The sequence below is a fragment of the Anomaloglossus baeobatrachus genome, chromosome 4 (genome assembly GCF_048569485.1).
Source record: "Anomaloglossus baeobatrachus isolate aAnoBae1 chromosome 4, aAnoBae1.hap1, whole genome shotgun sequence".
NCBI lineage: Eukaryota > Metazoa > Chordata > Amphibia > Anura > Aromobatidae > Anomaloglossus > Anomaloglossus baeobatrachus.
Genome location: NC_134356.1, coordinates 611,468,281 through 611,488,278, shown reverse-complemented (window position 1 = coordinate 611,488,278; position 19,998 = coordinate 611,468,281). Strand labels below are relative to the sequence as shown.

The following is a 19,998-nucleotide window of genomic DNA, read 5'->3' as shown; positions in this document are numbered from 1 at the left end:
ACGGAGGACATATATAACAGGATCTGGGACATATATACCAGGATGGGGCACATATATACCGGGATGGAGATATACAGTTAGGTCTAGAAATATTTGGACAGTGACACAAGTTTTGTTATTTTAGCTGTTTACAAAAACATGTTCAGAAATACAATTATATATATAATATTGGCTGAAAGTGCACACTCCCAGCTGCAATATGAGAGTTTTCACATCCAAATTGGAGAAAGGGTTTAGGAATCATAGCTCTGTAATGCATAGCCTCCTCTTTTTCAAGGGACCAAAAGTAATTGGACAAGGGACTCTAAGGGCTGCAATTAACTCTGAAGGCGTCTCCCTCGTTAACCTGTAATCAATGAAGTAGTTAAAAGGTCTGGGGTTGATTACAGGTGTGTGGTTTTGCATTTGGAAGCTGTTGCTGTGACCAGACAACATGCGGTCTAAGGAATTCTCAATTGAGGTGAAGCAGAACATCCTGAGGCTGGAAAAAAAGAAAAAATCCATCAGAGAGATAGCAGACATGCTTGGAGTAGCAAAATCAACAGTAGGGTACATTCTGAGAAAAAAGGAATTGACTGGTGAGCTTGGGAACTCAAAAAGACCTGGGCGTCCACGGATGACAACAGTGGTGGATGATCGCCGCATACTTTCTTTGGTGAAGAAGAACCCGTTCACAATATCAACTGAAGTCCAGAACACTCTCAGTGAAGTAGGTGTATCTGTCTCTAAGTCAACAGTAAAGAGAAGACTCCATGAAAGCAAATACAAAGGGTTCACATCTAGATGCAAACCATTCATCAATTCCAAAAATAGACAGGCCAGAGTTAAATTTGCTGAAAAACACCTCATGAAGCCAGCTCAGTTCTGGAAAAGTATTCTATGGACAGATGAGACAAAGATCAACCTGTACCAGAATGATGGGAATAAAAAAGTTTGGAGAAGAAAGGGAACGGCACATGATCCAAGGCACACCATATCCTCTGTAAAACATGATGGAGGCAATGTGATGGCATGGGCATGCATGGCTTTCAATGGCACTGGGTCACTTGTGTTTATTGATGACATGACAGCAGACAAGAGTAGCAGGATGAATTCTGAAGTGTACCGGGATATACTTTCAGCCCAGATTCAGCCAAATGCCGCAAAGTTGATCGGACGGCGCTTCATAGTACAGATGGACAATGACCCCAAGCATACAGCCAAAGCTACCCAGGAGTTCATGAGTGCAAAAAAGTGGAACATTCTGCAATGGCCAAGTCAATCACCAGATCTTAACCCAATTGAGCATGCATTTCACTTGCTCAAATCCAGACTTAAGACGGAAAGACCCACAAACAAGCAAGACCTGAAGGCTGCGGCTGTAAAGGCCTGGCAAAGCATTAAGAAGGAGGAAACCCAGCGTTTGGTGATGTCCATGGGTTTCAGACTTAAGGCAGTGATTGCCTCCAAAGGATTCGCAACAAAATATTGACAATAAAAATATTTTGTTTGGGTTTGGTTTATTTGTCCAATTACTTTTGACCTCCTAAAATGTGGAGTGTTTGTAAAGAAATGTGTACAATTCCTACAATTTTTATCAGATATTTTTGTTCAAACTTTCAAATTAAACGTTACAATCTGCACTTGAATTCTGTTGTAGAGGTTTCATTTCAAATCCAATGTGGTGGCATGCAGAGCCCAACTCGCGAAAATTGTGTCACTGTCCAAATATTTCTGGACCTAACTGTATATACCAGGATAGAGACATACATACCAGGATGTGGGACATATAGACCAGGATGGGAGACATATAGATCAGGATAGAGAAATACATACTAGGATGGGGGCATATATATCAGTAAGGGCCTAGAATGGAGGACATATATAACTGTATCTGTGACATATATATACCAGGATGAGGACATATATCCTAGGATGGCGGACAAATATATATGAGGATAGGCATAGAGAGAGGGACATATATCCCAGGATCTGGGACATACATACCAGGATCTAGGTCATATACAGTACAGACCAAAAGTTTGGACACACCTTCTTATCTCTAGAACAACTGTTAAGAGGAGACTTTGTGCAGCAGGCCTTCATGGTAAAATAGCTGCTAGGAAACCACTGCTAAGGAAAGGCAACAAGCAGAAGAGACATGTTTGGGCTAAAGAACACAAGGAATGGACATTAGACCAGTGGAAATCTGTGATTTGGTCTGATGAGTCCAAATTTGAGATCTTTGGATCCAACCACCGTGTCTTTGTAGAAAAGGTGAACGGATGGACTCTACATGGCTGGTTCCCACCGTGAAGCATGGAGGAGGAGGTGTGATGGTGTGGGGGTGCTTTTCTGGTGACACTGTTGGGGATTTATTCAAAATTGAAAGCATACTGAACCAGCATGGCTACCACAGCATCTTGCAGCGGCATGCTATTCCATCTGGTTTGCGTTTAGTTGGACCATCATTTATCTTTCAACAGGACAATGACCCCAAACACACCTCCAGGCTGTGTAAGGGCTATTTGACTAAGAAGGAGAGTGATAGGGGGGCTACGCCAGATGACCTGGCCTCCACAGTCACCAGACCTGAACCTAATCGAGATGGTTTGGGGTGAGCTGGACTGCAGAGTGAAGGCAAAAGGGCCAACAAGTGCTATGTATTTCTGGGAACTCCTTCAAGACTGTTGGAAGACCATTTCTGGTGACTACCTCTTGAAGCTCAACAAGAGAATGCCAAGAATGTGCAAAGCAGTAATCAAAGCAAAAGGTGGCTACTTTGAAGAACCTAGAATATAAGACATATTTTCAGTTGTTTCACACTTTTTTAAGTATTTCATTCCACATGTTTTCATCCATAGTTTTGATGCCTTCAATGTGAATCTACAATTTTCAGAGTCCTGAAAATAAAGAAAACTCTTTGAATGAGGTGTGTCCAAACTTTTGGTCTGTACTGTATATATCAGGATGGGGGACACACACACCAGGATGAGGACATATGTGCCAAGAAGGGGTCCAGGATGGAGATCTACACCGCATGCAGACTTATTAGGTAAGTTCTAATTTAGCAGATTTTTTTTTATTATTGATCAACAACTATGTTCTCAATCAACCCAAAAGACTCATACATATCAAAGCTTAATATTTTTGGAAGTTGGAGGTTTTTTTTTAGATTTGGCTATCTTAGGAGGATCTGTTTGTGCAGGTAACTATTACTGTGCAGAATTATTAGGCAACTTAATAAAAAGCAAATATATTCCCATCTCACTTGTTTATTTTCAACAGGTAAACCAATATAACTTCGCAAAATTTAGAAATAAACATTTCTGACATGCAAAAACAAAACCCCAAAAGATTAGTGACCAATATAGCCACTTTTCTTTATGATGACACTCAACAGCCTACCATCCATAGATTCTGTCAGTTGCTTGATCTGTTTACGATCAACATTGCGTGCAGCAGCCACCACAGCCTCCCAGACACTGCTCTGAGAGGTGTACTGTTTTCCCTCCCTGTAGATCTCACATTTTATGAGGGACCACAGGTTCTCTATTGGGTTCAGATCAGGTGAACAAAGGGGCCATGTCATTATTTTTTCATCTTTTAGATTTTTAATAGCCGGCCACGCTGTGGAGTAGTTGGATGCATGTGATGGAGCATTGTCCTGCATGAAAATCATGTTTTTCTTGAGCGATACCGACTTCTTCCTGTACCACTGCTTGAAGAAGTTGTCTTCCAGAAACTGGCAGTAGGTCTGGGAGTTGAGCTTCACTCCATCCTCAACCCGAAAAGGTCCCACAAGTTCATCTTTGATGATACCAGCCCATACCAGTACCCACCTCCACCTTGCTGGCGTCTGAGTCGGAGTGGAGCTCTCTGCCCTTTACTGATCCAGCCTCTGGCCCATCCATCTGGCCCATCAAGAGTCACTCTCATTTCATCAGTCCATAAAGCCTTTGAAAAATCAGTCTTAAGATATTTCTTGGCCCAGTCTTGGCGTTTTCTCTTGTTTCTTGTTCAAAGGTGCTCGTTTTTCAGCCATCCTTACCTTGGCCATGTCCCTGAGTATGGCACACCTTGTGCTTTTTGATACTCCAGTAACGTTGCAGCTCTGAAATTTGGCCAAACTGGTGGCAAATGGCATCTTGGTAGCTTCATGTTTGATTTTCCTCAATTTATGGGCAGTTATTTTGCGCCTTTTTTGCCCAACACGCTTCTTGCGACCCTGTTGGCTATTTGCCATGAAACGCTTGATTGTTTGGTGATCATGCTTCAAAAGTTTGGCAATTTCAAGACTGCTGTATCCCTCTGCAAGACATCTCACAATTTTGGACTTTTCAGAGCCCGTCAAATCTCTCTTCTGACCCATTTTGCCAAAAGAATGGAAGTTGCCTAATAATTAAGCACACCTTATATAGGGTCTTGATGTGATTACACCACACTCCTCCTCATTGCAGAGATGCACATCACCTGAATTACTTAATTGGTAGTTGGCTCTCAAGCCAATACAACTTGGAGTAGGACAACATGTATAAAAAGTATCATGTGATCAAAATACTCATTTGCCTAATAATTCTGCACAGCGTACATACCAGGATGGAGATATATATACCAGGATGGGGACATATATCAGCATGGGCCTAGAATGGGGGACCTATATCCCAAGATCTGGGACATATACACCAGGATGGGGGATATAACTGTGCCGCCCCAGTAGCGGTCGAACCGTTCGGATCCGGGGGGTGATTACTTGTGGCTCGAGGGTCTCCGGACCCGGGGGCTAGGGCCACTCTCAAATGTGAAAGGGGGATTATTTACAGGGGTAGTAGATACAGTTTGTGACACCACCCGTGGTGTGCGGTAACGGGGAATACCGCCGCTGCTGATGGGAGTACCCGGGGTTGATGGAATCGGGGGCAGCCAGATGATGTTTCCCTCCACAGGTAGGGAAGGCCCCGGGACTCTGGATAGTGGAGTGCAGGGGAGCGCAGGCTTGTTGAGAGCAGGGATTAATCAGGTACTCAGCCAGATGAAAAGCAGACTCTGACAATGAGGTAAACCAAGTCTCTGGGAGCCGCTGTCCTCTTAGGAGGAGCCCGTCCGGGTATCCGTCCCCTACAATACTGCCTGATGGCCCAGAGCCTGCCTCTGTGCACAAATTTAGAAGTGTCCAAGTGGCCCGTAAGCCTGAAGCTGTCCGGGCCCCGCTCCCCACTTTTTGGGTAAAGGAGCTGTGCTCTCAGGAGTTCACGCTTGGGATTTCTGTGGGCTGCTTAGGTTGGAAAGCCCTATCCCACTCGTTGCACTAGTTACTCCGATCTCTGAGCTTCGTGGGGACAATCCATAAAGTCACTATCCTCCACAGGTTAATTGCCGGGTTGCTTGAAGCCTCTCCCCGACCTTGGGTCCAGTACCCCGCCATGCTTTCGGTCCTGGTCCGGCTATTGAACTCGATCTGCTGACCGTCCTCCAAGACTAAGTCCAGGCACCCGGTCCGAATAGTCCGCGACCGGGTCTCCGACTCCTCCGGGTCCAGACCACCGTCTGCAACCCAACCTTTTACTCCCCGGGAGCCACACGCTCCCTGTAGCTCCTCACTGCTTGAGGGCTACTATTGCTCCCTTTGCTCCCTTGGAGCCGACTGTTCTGCTTGCTCCAATGGAGCTAAATCACTTGACACCTCCCACCTCCCTGCCTAACCCCTAGGTGGGCAGCCCTAATTCAGCTTAGTAGCCCACTGGTGTGTCTCACAGGGTGACGTGTGATTGGGATTATTGGATGCTGATGGAGGCAGTACTGTAAGGCTAGTTTCACACTTGTGTTTAACGGCATCCGTTGCATTGCGTTGTGTGACGGATGCAACGGATGCGTTGCATATAATGACACAACGGGTGCAACGGATCGTACAAAACAACGGAAAGCTTTTTTTTTTTTTCTTCTTTACATTTTTACCTGCAGCAGACTATTGTGAACGATCAGCTGATCACCCGGCGGCCGCACACTCAGCTGATCGTTCTCAAAAGCCGGCTGCCGGGCGCTCAAGCTGAGCGCTCTCACATGCCGGCGGCTGGGCAATCAGCTGAGCGCACTCACATGCCGGTGGCCGGGCGCTCAGCTGAGATCTCTCACATGCCGGCTGCCGGGTGCTCAGCTGAGAGCTCTCACATGCCGGCTGCCGGGCGCTCAGCTGAACTTTCGGCCACCAAGAGACAACGGATTGCGCTGCTCAAAAAAAGTTACATGCTGCGTTCCCTCCGCCCGACGCAGCGTCAAAATAACGACGCTGCGTCGTCCAGCGGATGCAACGCAGACACTTGCGTTACAGTGTGTCGTCCATACAAGTCTATGGAGAATAGCGCAGTGCGTTAACGGATTGCGCTATTCTCCATTGTGACGGACTGCGCTGAATGCAAGTGTGAAAGTAGCCTAAGTTGGGAACCCAGAACCACGAGGGGTTGAGTCCTGCACTAAGGATAGAGTGTACAGTAGCCTGTGACGCCCTGACTAGTCCAGGGGCGTCACATTACTACATAATGAAGGGGGGGGGCTCTAGTTGCGCCACTATGGCCAGTCCATACATAATGCAGACATTTGGGACTGTGATGGTTGTAACAACCTGCACAATACATCTATAACATCAGTTCTCTCTCTACATAGTGTATGTCGTAAATGATAAAAAATAAAAACATGAGTTGATTTGTTGTTTGCATTATTAGTAGGGATATGTGCATCTAAATATTAATCCTGCATAAAGCACAGCTCATCCTGCAACAAAAAAATGTTAAGTAAATAGCCCATAAAAATGCGCTCTCGACAGAAACATTAAGAAATCTCCTCAAAGCAAGACAGGAAGTCAAAAAATTATTAGACGATTCTTATAAGCGATACCTCCAAATAGGACGCAGCCGCTTCTATGAATTCGGCAATAAACCTGGGAGGATGCTTGCTAGAGCTTTACGCTCGCAATGCACCCAAAACTTTATCCCCTGTGTCAAGGGGCCTACTGATACCATGGTCCATACTACAGCGGAGATATCAGACACTTTTCGTACATACTACTCGAATTTATACAACCTCCCCAAGCCGGTGAACCCCTCTCACTCAATCACATCCCCCTTCAATATCCCGAGTCCGGAAGCGATAGCGGACCTAGAAAACCCTTTTGACCACTCAGAATTAGCAGAGGTAATAAAAAACCTACCGAGTAATAAAAGCCCGGGACCGGATGGATTTACAGGGAAATTCTACAAAACATTTGCAGACTTATTGTCTCCATTGATGATGGTCGCATTCAACTCTATCTCTGAGTCCTGCCCATTCCCGGGTCAATCCTTGGCTGCTTATGTAACAGTAATTCCTAAACCAGGAAAAGATCCGCACATCTGTAAAAGTTACCGCCCTATTTCCCTTTTAAATATTGACTTAAAATTTTTTGCTAAATTAATAGCTAATAGGCTAAATTCACTGCTCCCCTCGCTGATCCATCTGGATCAGGTGGGCTTTGTCCCGGGAAGAGAGGCAAGGGACAACACCCTAAAAACTATTGATATTATACACTACGCAAAGACCCATAAAATACCGCTGATGGTTCTATCCCTTGATGCCGAGAAGGCATTCGATAGAATCTCATGGCCTTCCCTCTCACAAACTCTTACACATATTGGCCTCGGTCCCTCTTTTCGCGCTAAAATCCTCTCACTATACAAATCTCCAACAGCTAATTTAAAAATCAATGGTTCAATTTCAACCCCCTTTACCATCCATAATGGTACCCGACAGGGCTGCCCCCTATCCCCCCTTCTTTATATATTAATTATGGAACACCTTTTGGCTGCCATCCGTAACAACCCTGAAATTCGTGGAATCAAAGTAGCCGGTAAAGAATATAAATGCTCCGCATTCGCCGACGATCTCTTAATCTATATAACCAACCCAACGTCCTCCCTACCTAACTTGGTGGATCTCCTGGAGGGATTCGGTAGATGGTCCAATTTTAAGATCAATATGGATAAGTCCGAGGCCTTGAATGTGTCTCTCTCCAACGAGACGGTTCGGGTCCTGAGGTCGCATTATCCCTTTAAGTGGCCCACGGACAATGTAATAACCTACTTGGGCATTCGGCTACCTTCGGATCTCTCCAGATTGTTCCCTCTGAACTTTCAGCCTTTTCTCTCCAGACTGGACACTAATTTGGCCACATGGGAGCGGACGAGTTTCTCATGGTTCGGTCGCATTAACATATTAAAGATGACCATTCTGCCCAGCCTATTGTACTTACTTCACACAATCCCCACCTACATTCCAGCATCGTTTTGGGATGGAATTCGGCGACAATTTAGGAACTTCGTATGGGCGTCAAAACACCCGAGACTCCGTTGGGAAACATTAACTCGACCCAAAGACGCGGGTGGGACGGGCTTACCGGATTGTCGTCGTTACTATCAAGCAGCAGCTCATGCTCGAGTATTGGACCTAATCCACAATTATTCGACGAAAATGTAGGTCCGCATGGCAACGGATAGATGCCAGATCCCGGTGGGAACCCTGCCCTGGATTCGCTCTCCCTCATTGCCAAACAACCTAGAAATATCTTATACAACAGCCAACACGCTAAAGACTCTGAACGTCCCCTCGATGAAAAAAGGGTTGGTGGACAGGAATGGTCCCCTGTTTCCTATTTCAGGCAACCCCATGTTCGAACCAGGTTGTGTCGCCCCGATATTCCTAGGCCACCCCAAATCCCGCCCTTTGCGTTTTCACCAGGTGGCCCCAAACGGGATATTACTGTCTCTTAACACGATCTTGGGAGAAACCCCCCCCCCCACGCCACGACAAGTATATGAATATACCCAGCTCCAGCACTTTTTTACATCTATCCCCGAAAAAGAAACATTGATACGCCCATTATCTACTTTTGAAACGCTATGTCTCACAAAACCTGTCATCCCACATACGACCTCGGTTATCTACAGACTGCTCTCGGAAAAAGATCTCCTCTCCCTACCCTCTTATTGTAAAGCATGGGAATCAGAACTGAATAAAACCTTCACGAAAACCCAATGGGATAAGTGTTTCTCCCTCTCTCATAAATCAGTCATAGCATCTAAATCACAAGAAACGAGTTATAAAATAGTATCGAGATGGTACAAGGTTCCAGTAACAGTGAACAAATGGTTTCCAGGGGTGCCGGATACGTGTTGGCGATGCGGGACAGAGGCGGGAACGATGGTACACATATGGTGGTCATGCCCAACCCTGAACGCTTTTTGGAACGGAGTCCTCAGGATAGTGCTGGAAGTGACGGGAATTTCAGTTCCTCCGTCCCCGGAAGCAATTTTGCTCTATATGTTCCCCATATCCAAATCTAAATATAAAAAATCACTGCTTAGACATTTACTGCAGGCAGCGAAAACCGTGATCCCCAGACATTGGAGATCCATGGATCCCCCGTCTCTGGAGGAGTGGTTTGCGGAGGTGGGCATGACACACCGCATGGAATTACTGGTGGCGGGGTCCCAACAGGAAAGGGATACAGTAGCCAAGACCTGCTTTCACTGGGAGGCGTTCTTGTCTTCTCCACTATACCACCACATCTTGAAATAACGTGCGATGTCCTAAGCTCTTTCTGCCTTAATTCTTCTCTTACTTTCTAGCTTGCCATATTTCTTGCTCTACTTTAGTAGTTTTCTCTCTTCTGGTTTAATGTAGAGTCCCCCAAGTTTGGGGTTTACGATTGGAAATTTACTTGATTATATATAAGAGCAGAAAACTAGTTTTTGCAGTGCCATCCTATTACCAGACTCTAAATATCAGCTTTATAAGAAATGGTTTAGAATGGGATGGATTAGACGGCCAAAATGGCTTCAGTTGAATTTCACGGTATATCAAATGTTTATGACTTACTCCAATCTATACGTGAAGCAATCACCATTCTTTAATGTTTTTCATTTCCTGTATTAATAATTTGAAACTCAATAAAAATTTATTGTTTTTAAAAAATGTTAAGTAAAATCCAGGAGGGGGAGTGTTTTGCTTTTGTTGCAGACAGATCTCGCCGGCGCTGTCTGTGGGGTCCACTCGGGATTTGGGCTGTCACGTGACTGATTGCAGCAGCGCGCTGTCCGCAGAGTACACGGGCTCTGCACTGTGCTGACCTCAGGAGACTGGGAACATTACTACTCGTAACCCAGGCAACCAGGCTCACAGCTCACTAGCCAATCAAAGTACGGCATTTACAATACGCCTTCCTATTGGCCATCGGATTTCCAATGGAAACGTTACTGTGCTGGACTCGTCCGCGCGCCCCTCCTTCTCTCTGCCTTCTGATTGGCTGGCTCCAGTGACAGAGCGGAGAGTAGCAAGATGGCGGCGGCGGATAAACGGAGTGTCGGGCTGAGGGGCCGGCCGGAGCGATGGTGGGCCGGTCTGCTGCTGGCTGTGCGGCTGTGCGCTGTGGCTGCAGATCAGACCGAGGAGTATCTGAAGAGGGAACACTCGCTGAGCAAGCCCTACCAGGGTGAGTTACACAGCGGAGCAGCGGGAACAATACCCGAGAGGTGGCCACAGGGCAGCGGTGTGGGCGGAAGTGGGAGAAAGGGGCAGAAAGCATGTGACTAGGCGTTATACTGAGTGCAGTGGATCATAGGGACTGTCAAGTAACGGGGGGGAGGGGTGTGCCAGAGACCACCGCTTAGGGCACCATATACACGGGGGAATCAGAAAGAGACCGCCACTGGGGGCGCAATATACACCTTGGAGGGGGGGATCAAAGAAAGAGGCCACCGCTGGGGGCACCATATACACACGGGGGGGGGGGTGTCATAGGGACTGTCCTGTAAGAGGTGGGGATGATCAGAGCCAGAAACCACTGCTGGGAGACACTATATACACGGAGGGGGGTGGGGAGGCAGAAACAGAGACCACCGCTGGAGGGAACCATATACAGGGGGGGGAACAGAGCTAGAGACCACCACTGGTGGGCACCATATACACGGAGGGGGGGGGCAGAAACGGAGACCACCGCTGGAGGAAACCATATACACAGGGGGGATCAGAGCCAGAGACCACTGCTGGGGGAAACCATATACACAGGGAGGTGGATCAAAGCCAGAGACCACTGCTGGGGGACTCCATATACACAGGGGGTGGATCAAAGCCAGAGACCACCACAGGGGAAAACCATATACACAGGGGGGTGGATCAAAGCCAGAGACAACTGCTGGGGGAAACCATATACACAGGGGGGATCAGAGCTAGAGACCACCATAGAGGGAAACCATATACACAGGGGGGATCAGAGCTAGAGACCACCATAAAGGGAAACCATATACACAGGGGGGATCAGAGCTAGAGACCACCGCAGAGGGAAACCATATACACAGGGGGGATCAGAGCTAGAGACCACCATAGAGGGAAACCATATACACAGGGGGGATCAGAGCTAGAGACCACCATAGAGGGAAACCATATACACAGGGGGGATCAGAGCTAGAGACCACCATAGAGGGAAACCATATACACAGGGGGGATCAGAGCCAGAGACCACCTCAGAGGGAAACCATATACACAGGGGGGATCAGAGCTAGAGACCACCGCAGAGGGAAACCATATACACAGGGGGGATCAGAGCCAGAGACCACCTTAGAGGGAAACCATATACACAGGGGGGATCAGAGCCAGAGACCACCTTAGAGGGAAACCATATACACAGGGGGATCAGAGTCAGAGACACTGTATATACAAGGAGTCAGGTTCGTATTGCCTCATAAGGATCGGCTACATTTTGTGACACTGATTTCTTCCCTTCCACCCATAATGTAAAGTTGTGTTATTTTCTAATTGTCCTTATTATTCATTGTCGACCATTTTCAAGTGAGACCCCACTAATCACGAGATTGGAGGTCCTGATCTCACATCAAGACAGGCTCGTCGCTGCCGCTCCATTTACATTTGAGATAAACACCCAAATGTGTTGTATTAGCTCGGATATTGATGACGTATTCCAAGCCTAAGCCATCAGTATGTGCACAGCCCCATTACACGACACGCGGAGCTTCTCTCCAGGGTTTTCATTAACTTGTGAGAAGAAAATTAGGCAAATTGATTTGCAAAACTGTTGCATCATTCGACAGATGTCGCACAGCTCAGTCATCATCCCGGATGCAGCGGAGACATCGGCGGTCTCCATTTCTATGAAAACTGACACCCAGCTACTTCTTTTCTGGGACAGCGCCACCTTTCTGTTTTGGTAGTGCCTGGTGTCACATAGCCCTGATCACAGGACTCCTCCACAGGGGTCCGGGCTGCAGGGGATTATCCATCTGAATTTTCTGGGTAGAAATCCGCTGCACATTACAGGAGTGGCATTGTGAGTGAGGTTTTAGCAAATCTGATCCATTGCTGCAGCGAAACAATTCACCGCAAAGGACATAAATTCTGAAAAACTCAAGAAAACTCACCAAAAAAAGCCATTAGTCAACAAGGGTTAAATGGCAGATGCACTCGCAGGATGCAGCCGGCCCCCTGTGATGGTGAGGGTAACACAGGTGCAGAATACCATCACTTACAGCCTACCATATCATGCAGGAGGTGGTTGCTGATAGCATAAATGCACACTAATGAGGTTTACATAGGGCGCCAGTCACACAGGTACGTGCAATGCACATAGGGCACCAGTAACACAGGTACGTGCAATGCACATAGGGCGCCAGTCACACAGGTACGTGCAATGCACATAGGGCGCCAGTCACACAGGTACGTGCAATGCACATAGGGCGCCAGTCACACAGGTACGTGCAATGCACATAGGGCGCCAGTCACACAGGTACGTGCAATGCACATAGGGCACCAGTCACACAGGTACGTGCAATGCACATAGGGCGCCAGTCACACAGGTACGTGCAATGCACATAGGGCACCAGTCACACAGGTACGTGCAATGCACATAGGGCGCCAGTCACACAGGTACGTGCAATGCACATAGGGCACCAGTCACACAGGTACGTGCAATGCACATAGGGCACCAGTCACACAGGTACGTGCAATGCACATAGGGCACCAGTCACTCAGGTACTTGCAATACACATAGGGCGCCAGTCACACAGGTACGTGCAATGCACATAGGGCGCCAGTCACACAGGTATGTGCAATGCACATAGGGCGCCAGTCACACAGGTACGTGCAATGCACATAGGGCACCAGTCACACAGGTACGTGCAATGCACATAGGGCGCCAGTCACACAGGTACGTGCAATGCACATAGGGCACCAGTCACACAGGTACGTGCAATGCACAGTGTCTGGCTCACAGCCTATTGATGACACCCATACTATTAGATATATACGCTGCAGATTAGGTCCTACATGTCCACCGGACGATACCGCACCATCTAGGCGTCCTGTTGAGCCGCTGCCATCTGTTGATTGGTGTGGATGGCACCTCATATTACATGTTCCTGTGCAGTGGGTTTTGTCGTTTGGGCAGAGGATTAATTCCCGTTCTGCTCCTCTGATCCTGCTCTGACTTCTGGGTATTTGGAGAGAACCAGCGCATGTGCAGAACACAAGTTAAAGGGAACCTGTCAGGTAATTTATGTGTTCTAACCTAGTAGCAGGGTGATGTGTGGCCTGGTAACCCCTTCCTACCCATCCCTGTGTTGTAATACTGTGTAATATGAATGTATAAAAATGTTTTATTACTTACATGTTCCCTATAAATGATCAGAGGCTCTAATCCCCAGGGCGTCGCATCACCCCATGGGCGTTTGCATGCTTTCCGTGGTATCACGCCCCTGTGGGTGTGATTCCATGGATTTACATGAGCAACGTCACCGTCACTCCTTGAGATCCCGCGCGTGCACGCTTACCATTCCCGCAGACTTGTTATCAGGGTGCCTACTTCTCGGCTTCAGACACACTCTGCGCATGACCGGAACCGCAGGAGTCTTCTGAGAGTGCTCAGTGCGTGTCTGAAGCAGAGAAGCAAACACCCAGATAACAAGGCTGCAGGAATGGTAAGCGTGCACGCGCGGGATCTCAAGGAGCGACGGTGACGTTGCTCATGTAAATCCATGGTATCACACCACAGGGGTGCGATACCACAGAAACCATGCAAACGCTCAGGGGGCTAGAGCCTCTGCTCATTTACATAGGGATCATGTAAGTAATAAAACATATTCTTATACATTCATATTACACAATATTACAACACAGGGATGGGTAGGAAGGGGTTACTAGGCCACACATCACCCTGCTACTAGGTTAGATCGCATATGGGAGCTGACAGGTTCCCTTTAATGAGGTTTCCTATGTTTATCTATTCGTGAGGTCCCCATACATATGTGCAATGTCTGCCTATATCAGCGGCCAGTATATTGTGTCCTGACTGATGATGTCGGGGGACATAAGGGTCCGGCAGGCTGTATTTGATCATCTGATCCTTTTTTTTTTCCTCTTCAGGACATAAGCCAATGCCTGAGCGACATTCTCAGCTCTTCCCATTGAAAAACATCAGGCCGAGCATTCATGTGTACGGGGGTCGGGAGTGAAATGTGTCCAATGTGTATGGGGGCCTTAGGATAGTTCATTCATATCAAATCGGTGGGGACCCGGCACCCCCAGTAATAAGCTGGGACTAGTCCAGAGGCTGGCAGATGTAACCAGTGTACAGAGTGGATCAGCTCCGCTCCATGGTGGTTAGCGGGAGAGTAGGACATAAGGTGCTGGACCCGCAGCAGCCACTGACCAGTTTACAGTGTTATGGTGGTCTGCCTCGTACACTGCCGTGGGGGCTCCAGCATAGATCTGATTTTAATGGCCTATTTTAAGACTGATTATCAATATAAAAGTAATGGAAAGCCCCTTTAGCTCTCTGCCCGTCCAAGGGAGCAGCTCGTGGACCAGAGCGGAGTGAAGAGTTGAGTTGTATTTGGAAGGAAGCCGCCATGTTTCTCTAATTTTATAAAACCTGTTCCGGACAACCACTTTTAACAAGGGGAGTGAAGCGCTCCTGAATGTGCTGGATAGATATGGTGGGGCGCATGTAGGTGACCTCAGTGACTGAACCCTGGGGGGCAAATATGGACGTAAGGCAGAAATAAAATGGTAAAGAATATGGAGAGAAATTAAACTATGAAGCTTTACCTATAAAGCCGCTCTGAAGATGATTATGATTTTTTCTTTTTCGCTCCTAATTGGGAGACCCAGACAATTGGGTGTATAGCTACTGCCTCCGGAGGCCACACAAAGTATTACACTTAAAAGTGTAAGGCCCCTCCCCTTCTGGCTATACACCCTCCCGTGGGATCACGGGCTCCTCAGTTTTCATGCTTTGTGCGAAGGAGGCACACATACACGCATAGCTCCACTGTTTAGTCAGCAGCAGCTGCTGACTATGTCGGATGGAAGAAAAGAGGGCCCATATGGGGCCCCCAGCATGCTCCCTTCTCACCCCACTTTTGTCGGCGGTGTTTGTTAAGGTTGAGGTACCCATTGCGGGTACAGAGGCTGGAGCCCACATGCTGCATCCTTCCCCATCCCCCTTAGGGCTCTGGGTGAAGTGGGATTTACCGGTCTCCAGGCACAGAGACCGTGCTCCGTCCACAGCCCCTGGGGAATCTGCTGGATATGGAGCGGAGTATCGTCAGGGACAGGGCCCTGCTACGACAAGGTACTCTGTGTCCCCGTACAGTCCGCGCGCACACTGCAGCATTGCTGGGTGTGTTAGTGCGCCGGGGACAACAGCGCTGCGCGCTGGTGCCATTCCTATCTACAGCTTTGCTGAGAGGGGACATGTATTGAAACTGCCGCGCGGCCACTGTTGTCAGCGCTGCGGCGCGGCTGGGACTTGTGGTGCGCCGGGGACTTCCGCGCTGGCCGTGCATATATCACGGCCGCGCTTATTACTCGAGTCCCCGGCTTTCTGCGGCCTTGTTTCGTTTCGTTCCCGCCCCCAGGCCTGCCAGTCAGGGGAAGGGCGGGACGCTGTATAGAATGTCAGCGCAGAGGGCTGGAGTCTACTTTACATACTCCAGCCCTCACACTGGACACAGTGGGACGCCAGTTTCCCGCACTTTGTCTGAGGCACGCCCACGATCCCTCTCTTCACAGGACGCCGGCAGCCATTCCTGTGTGCAGTCTGAGCTGGAGAGAGGAGACTGGGAGACCCAGACACGGGATTCTGGTGCCCACACACCCGCTTTTCAGCGGGCGGTAAGCTGCCCTCAAGGGCTGACCCCACTGGTGCCGAAGTGTATATTGTATTTTATGCTTGCAGCTTTACATTGCACTGTACGGTCGCTGGGGATCCTCTGCTATATACCCTCCTAGATTCTCAGAGGACACAACAGCATGTCGACCGCAAAAAGCAAAGGTGCCAAGGCACAGGCTTTCTATGCTGCTTGTACCGCTTGTGGGGCTGTTCTACCGGCAGGTTCCACTGACCCCCACTGTGTGCAGTGCTCGGCCCCTGTGGCACTTGCTCGGCCGGGGCCTCTGCTGGAGGTGACCCTGGCAGAACCTCCTGTAAATACTGTCCAGGTGACAGGGACGGCGTTTGCAGTCTTTGCTGACAGATTGTCTGTGACTATGACTAAAATTCTTGAAACATTGCAGTCTAGACCAGTACCTCAGGCCATGGGCACTGTTAACTCATTGCTCCCTGGTCCCCCTCAGTCGGAACAGCTCCGGGATCCGGGGGTGTCTCTTGCATCCCAGGGTGATGGCTCTGACACGGACGACAGTCCCAGACAGCCTAAACGAGCTCGCTATGAGCGGCCCTCGACTTCATCACACTGGTCAGGGTCCCAGCAGGAGGACTCTCTGTATGATGAGGTGGAGATGGCTGATCAGGATTCTGATCCTGAGACCGCTCTCAATTTGGATACACCAGATGGTGACGCCATAGTGAATGATCTTATAGCGTCCATCAATAAAATGTTGGACATTTCTCCCCCTGCTCCTCCTGTGGAGGAGACAGCTTCACAGCAGGAGAAATTCCATTTCAGGTATCCCAAGCGTAAATTAAGTGTTTTTCTGGACCACTCTGACTTTAGAGAAGCAATCCAGAAACACCACGCTTATCCGGATAAGCGTTTTTCCAAGCGGCTTAAGGATACACGTTATCCTTTTCCCCCAGACGTGGTCAAGGGCTGGACCCAGTGTCCCAAGGTGGATCCTCCAATCTCCAGGCTCGCAGCTAGATCCTTAGTTGCAGTGGAAGATGGGGCGGCACTTAAAGATGCCACTGACAGACAGATGGAGCTCTGGTTGAAATCCATCTATGAAGCTATCGGCGCGTCGTTTGCTCCAGCATTCGCAGCCGTATGGGCACTCCAAGCTATTTCAGCTGGTCTTACACAGATGGACACGGTCACACGTACATCTGCTCCGCAGGTGGCACCCTTAACCTCTCAAATGTCTGCATTTGCGTCTTACGCGATCAATGCTGTCCTAGACTCTACGAGCCGTACGGCAGTGGCGTCCGCCAACTCCGTAGTTTTACGCAGAGCCTTGTGGTTAAGAGAATGGAAGGCAGATTCTGCTTCCAAAAAGTGTTTAACCAGTTTGCCATTTTCTCGTGACCGTTTGGGGAGCGCTTAGATGAAATCATTAAACACTCCAAGGGTAAAGATTCATCTTTACCTCAGCCCAGACAAAATAAACCCCAACAGAGGAGAGGACAGTCGGGGTTTCGGTCCTTTCGAGGCTCAGGCAGGTCCCAATTCTCCTCGTCCAAAAGGACTCAAAAGGATCAGAGGAGCTCAGATTCTTGGCGAACTCAGTCACGGCCAAAAAAGACAGCCGGAAGACCCGCTACCAAGGCGGCTTCCACATGACTTTCGGCCTCCTCTCTCCGCATCCTCGGTCGGTGGCAGGCTCTCCCGCTTTGGCGACATTTGGCTGCCACAGGTCACAGACCGTTGGGTGAGAGACATTCTGTCTCACGGGTACAGGATAGAGTTCAGCTCTCGTCCTCCAACTCGCTTCTTCAGAACTTCTCCACCTCCCGACCGAGCCGATGCTCTGCGGCTAGCGGTGTCCACTCTAAGAGCGGAAGGAGTGGTGACCCCCGTTCCTCTTCTGGAACAAGGTCACGGTTTTTACTCCAATTTGTTTGTGGTGCCAAAAAAGGACGGGTCTTTCCGTCCTGTTCTGGACCTAAAACTGCTCAACAAGCATGTGAAAACCAGGCGGTTCCGGATGGAATCCCTCCGTTCCGTCATCGCCTCAATGTCTCAAGGAGATTTCCTAGCATCAATAGACATCAAAGATGCTTATCTCCACGTGCCGATTGCTCCAGAGCACCAGCGTTTTCTACGCTTCGTTATAGGAGACGAACACCTTCAGTTCGTAGCCCTGCCTTTCGGTTTGGCGACAGCTCCAAGGGTCTTCACCAAGGTCATGGCAGCAGTAGTAGCAGTCCTGCACTCTCAGGGTCACTCGGTGATCCCTTATTTGGACGATCTACTTGTCAAGGCACCCTCTCAAGAGGCATGCCAAAACAGCCTGAACGTTGCGCTGGAGACTCTCCAGAGTTTCGGGTGGATCATCAACTTTTCAAAGTCAAATCTCACCCCGACCCAATCGATAACATACCTTGGCATGGAGTTTCATACTCTCTCAGCGACAGTGATGCTTCCGCTGGGCAAACAGCGTTCACTACAGACAGGGGTGCAATCTCTCCTTCAAGGCCAGTCACACCCCTTGAGACGCCTCATGCACTTCCTAGGGAAGATGGTTGCAGCAATGGAGGCAGTCCCTTTCGCGCAGTTTCATCTGCGTCCACTACAATGGGACATTCTCCGTCAATGGGACGGGAAGTCGACGTCCCTCGACAGGAACGTCTCCCTTTCTCAGGCGGCCAAGGAATCTCTTCAGTGGTGGCTTCTTCCCACCTCATTGTCAAAGGGAAAGTCCTTCCTACCCCCATCCTGGGCGGTGGTCACGACGGACGCGAGCCTGTCAGGGTGGGGAGCGGTTTTTCTCCACCACAGGGCTCAGGGTACGTGGACTCAGCAAGAGTCCACCCTTCAGATCAATGTTCTAGAAATCAGAAGCAGTGTATCTTGCCCTACAAGCCTTCCAGCAGTGGCTGGAAGGCAAGCAGATCCGAATTCAGTCGGACAACTCCACAGCGGTAGCATACATCAACCACCAAGGTGGCACACGCAGTCGGCAAGCCTTCCAGGAAGTCCGACGGATTCTAACGTGGGTGGAAGACACGTTCCGCAGTTCACATCCCAGGCGTGGAAAACTGGGAAGCAGACTTCCTCAGTCGCCAGGGTATGGACGCAGGGGAATGGTCCCTTCACCCGGACGTGTTTCAGGAGATCTGTCGCCGCTGGGGGATGCCGGACGTCGACCTGATGGCGTCACGGTACAACAACAAGGTCCCGGTTTTCATGGCACGGTCTCACGATCACCGAGCTCTGGCGGCAGACGCCTTAGTTCAAGATTGGTCGCAATTCCGACTACCTTATGTGTTCCCACCTCTGGCATTGTTACCCAGAGTGCTGCGCAAGATCAGGGCCGACTGCCGTCGCGCCATCCTCGTCGCTCCAGACTGGCCGAGGAGATCGTGGTACCCAGATCTGTGGCACCTCACGGTAGGCCAACCATGGGCACTACCAGAACGACCAGACTTGCTATCTCAAGGGCCGTTTTTCCACCTGAATTCTGCGGCCCTGAACCTGACTGTGTGGCCATTGAGTCCTGGATCCTAGCGTCTTCAGGATTATCTGGAAATGTTATTACCACCCCACCATGAGGCAGGCTAGAAAACCATCCTCCGCCAAGATCTACCACAGGACGTGGAAGATATTCTTATCTTGGTGCGCGGCTCAGGGAGTTCCTCCCTGGCCTTTTGCATTGCCTACTTTTCTTTCCTTCCTGCAATCCGGGTTGGAAAAAGGTTTGTCGCTCAGCTCCCTTAAAGGACAAGTCTCAGCGCTATCTGTATTTTTTCAGAAACGCCTAGCACGACTTACTCAGGTGCGCACGTTCCTGCAAGGAGTTGGT

General features: G+C 49.1%; 1 protein-coding gene across 3 annotated transcripts in view; it reads left to right on the top strand.

Annotated features, from left to right (window-relative positions):
* The first annotated feature begins 10,330 nt into the window (after positions 1-10,330).
* Positions 10,331-19,998, top strand: part of LMAN2L (lectin, mannose binding 2 like) — a 67,421-nt gene continuing 57,753 nt past the window's right edge. For all 3 annotated transcript variants that reach the window (XM_075346208.1, XM_075346207.1, XM_075346206.1), the window contains exon 1: positions 10,331-10,498. In XM_075346208.1, the coding sequence (XP_075202323.1) occupies positions 10,345-10,498 (154 nt within the window). In that variant the 5' untranslated portion in view covers positions 10,331-10,344. The remainder of the gene's footprint in view (positions 10,499-19,998) is intronic.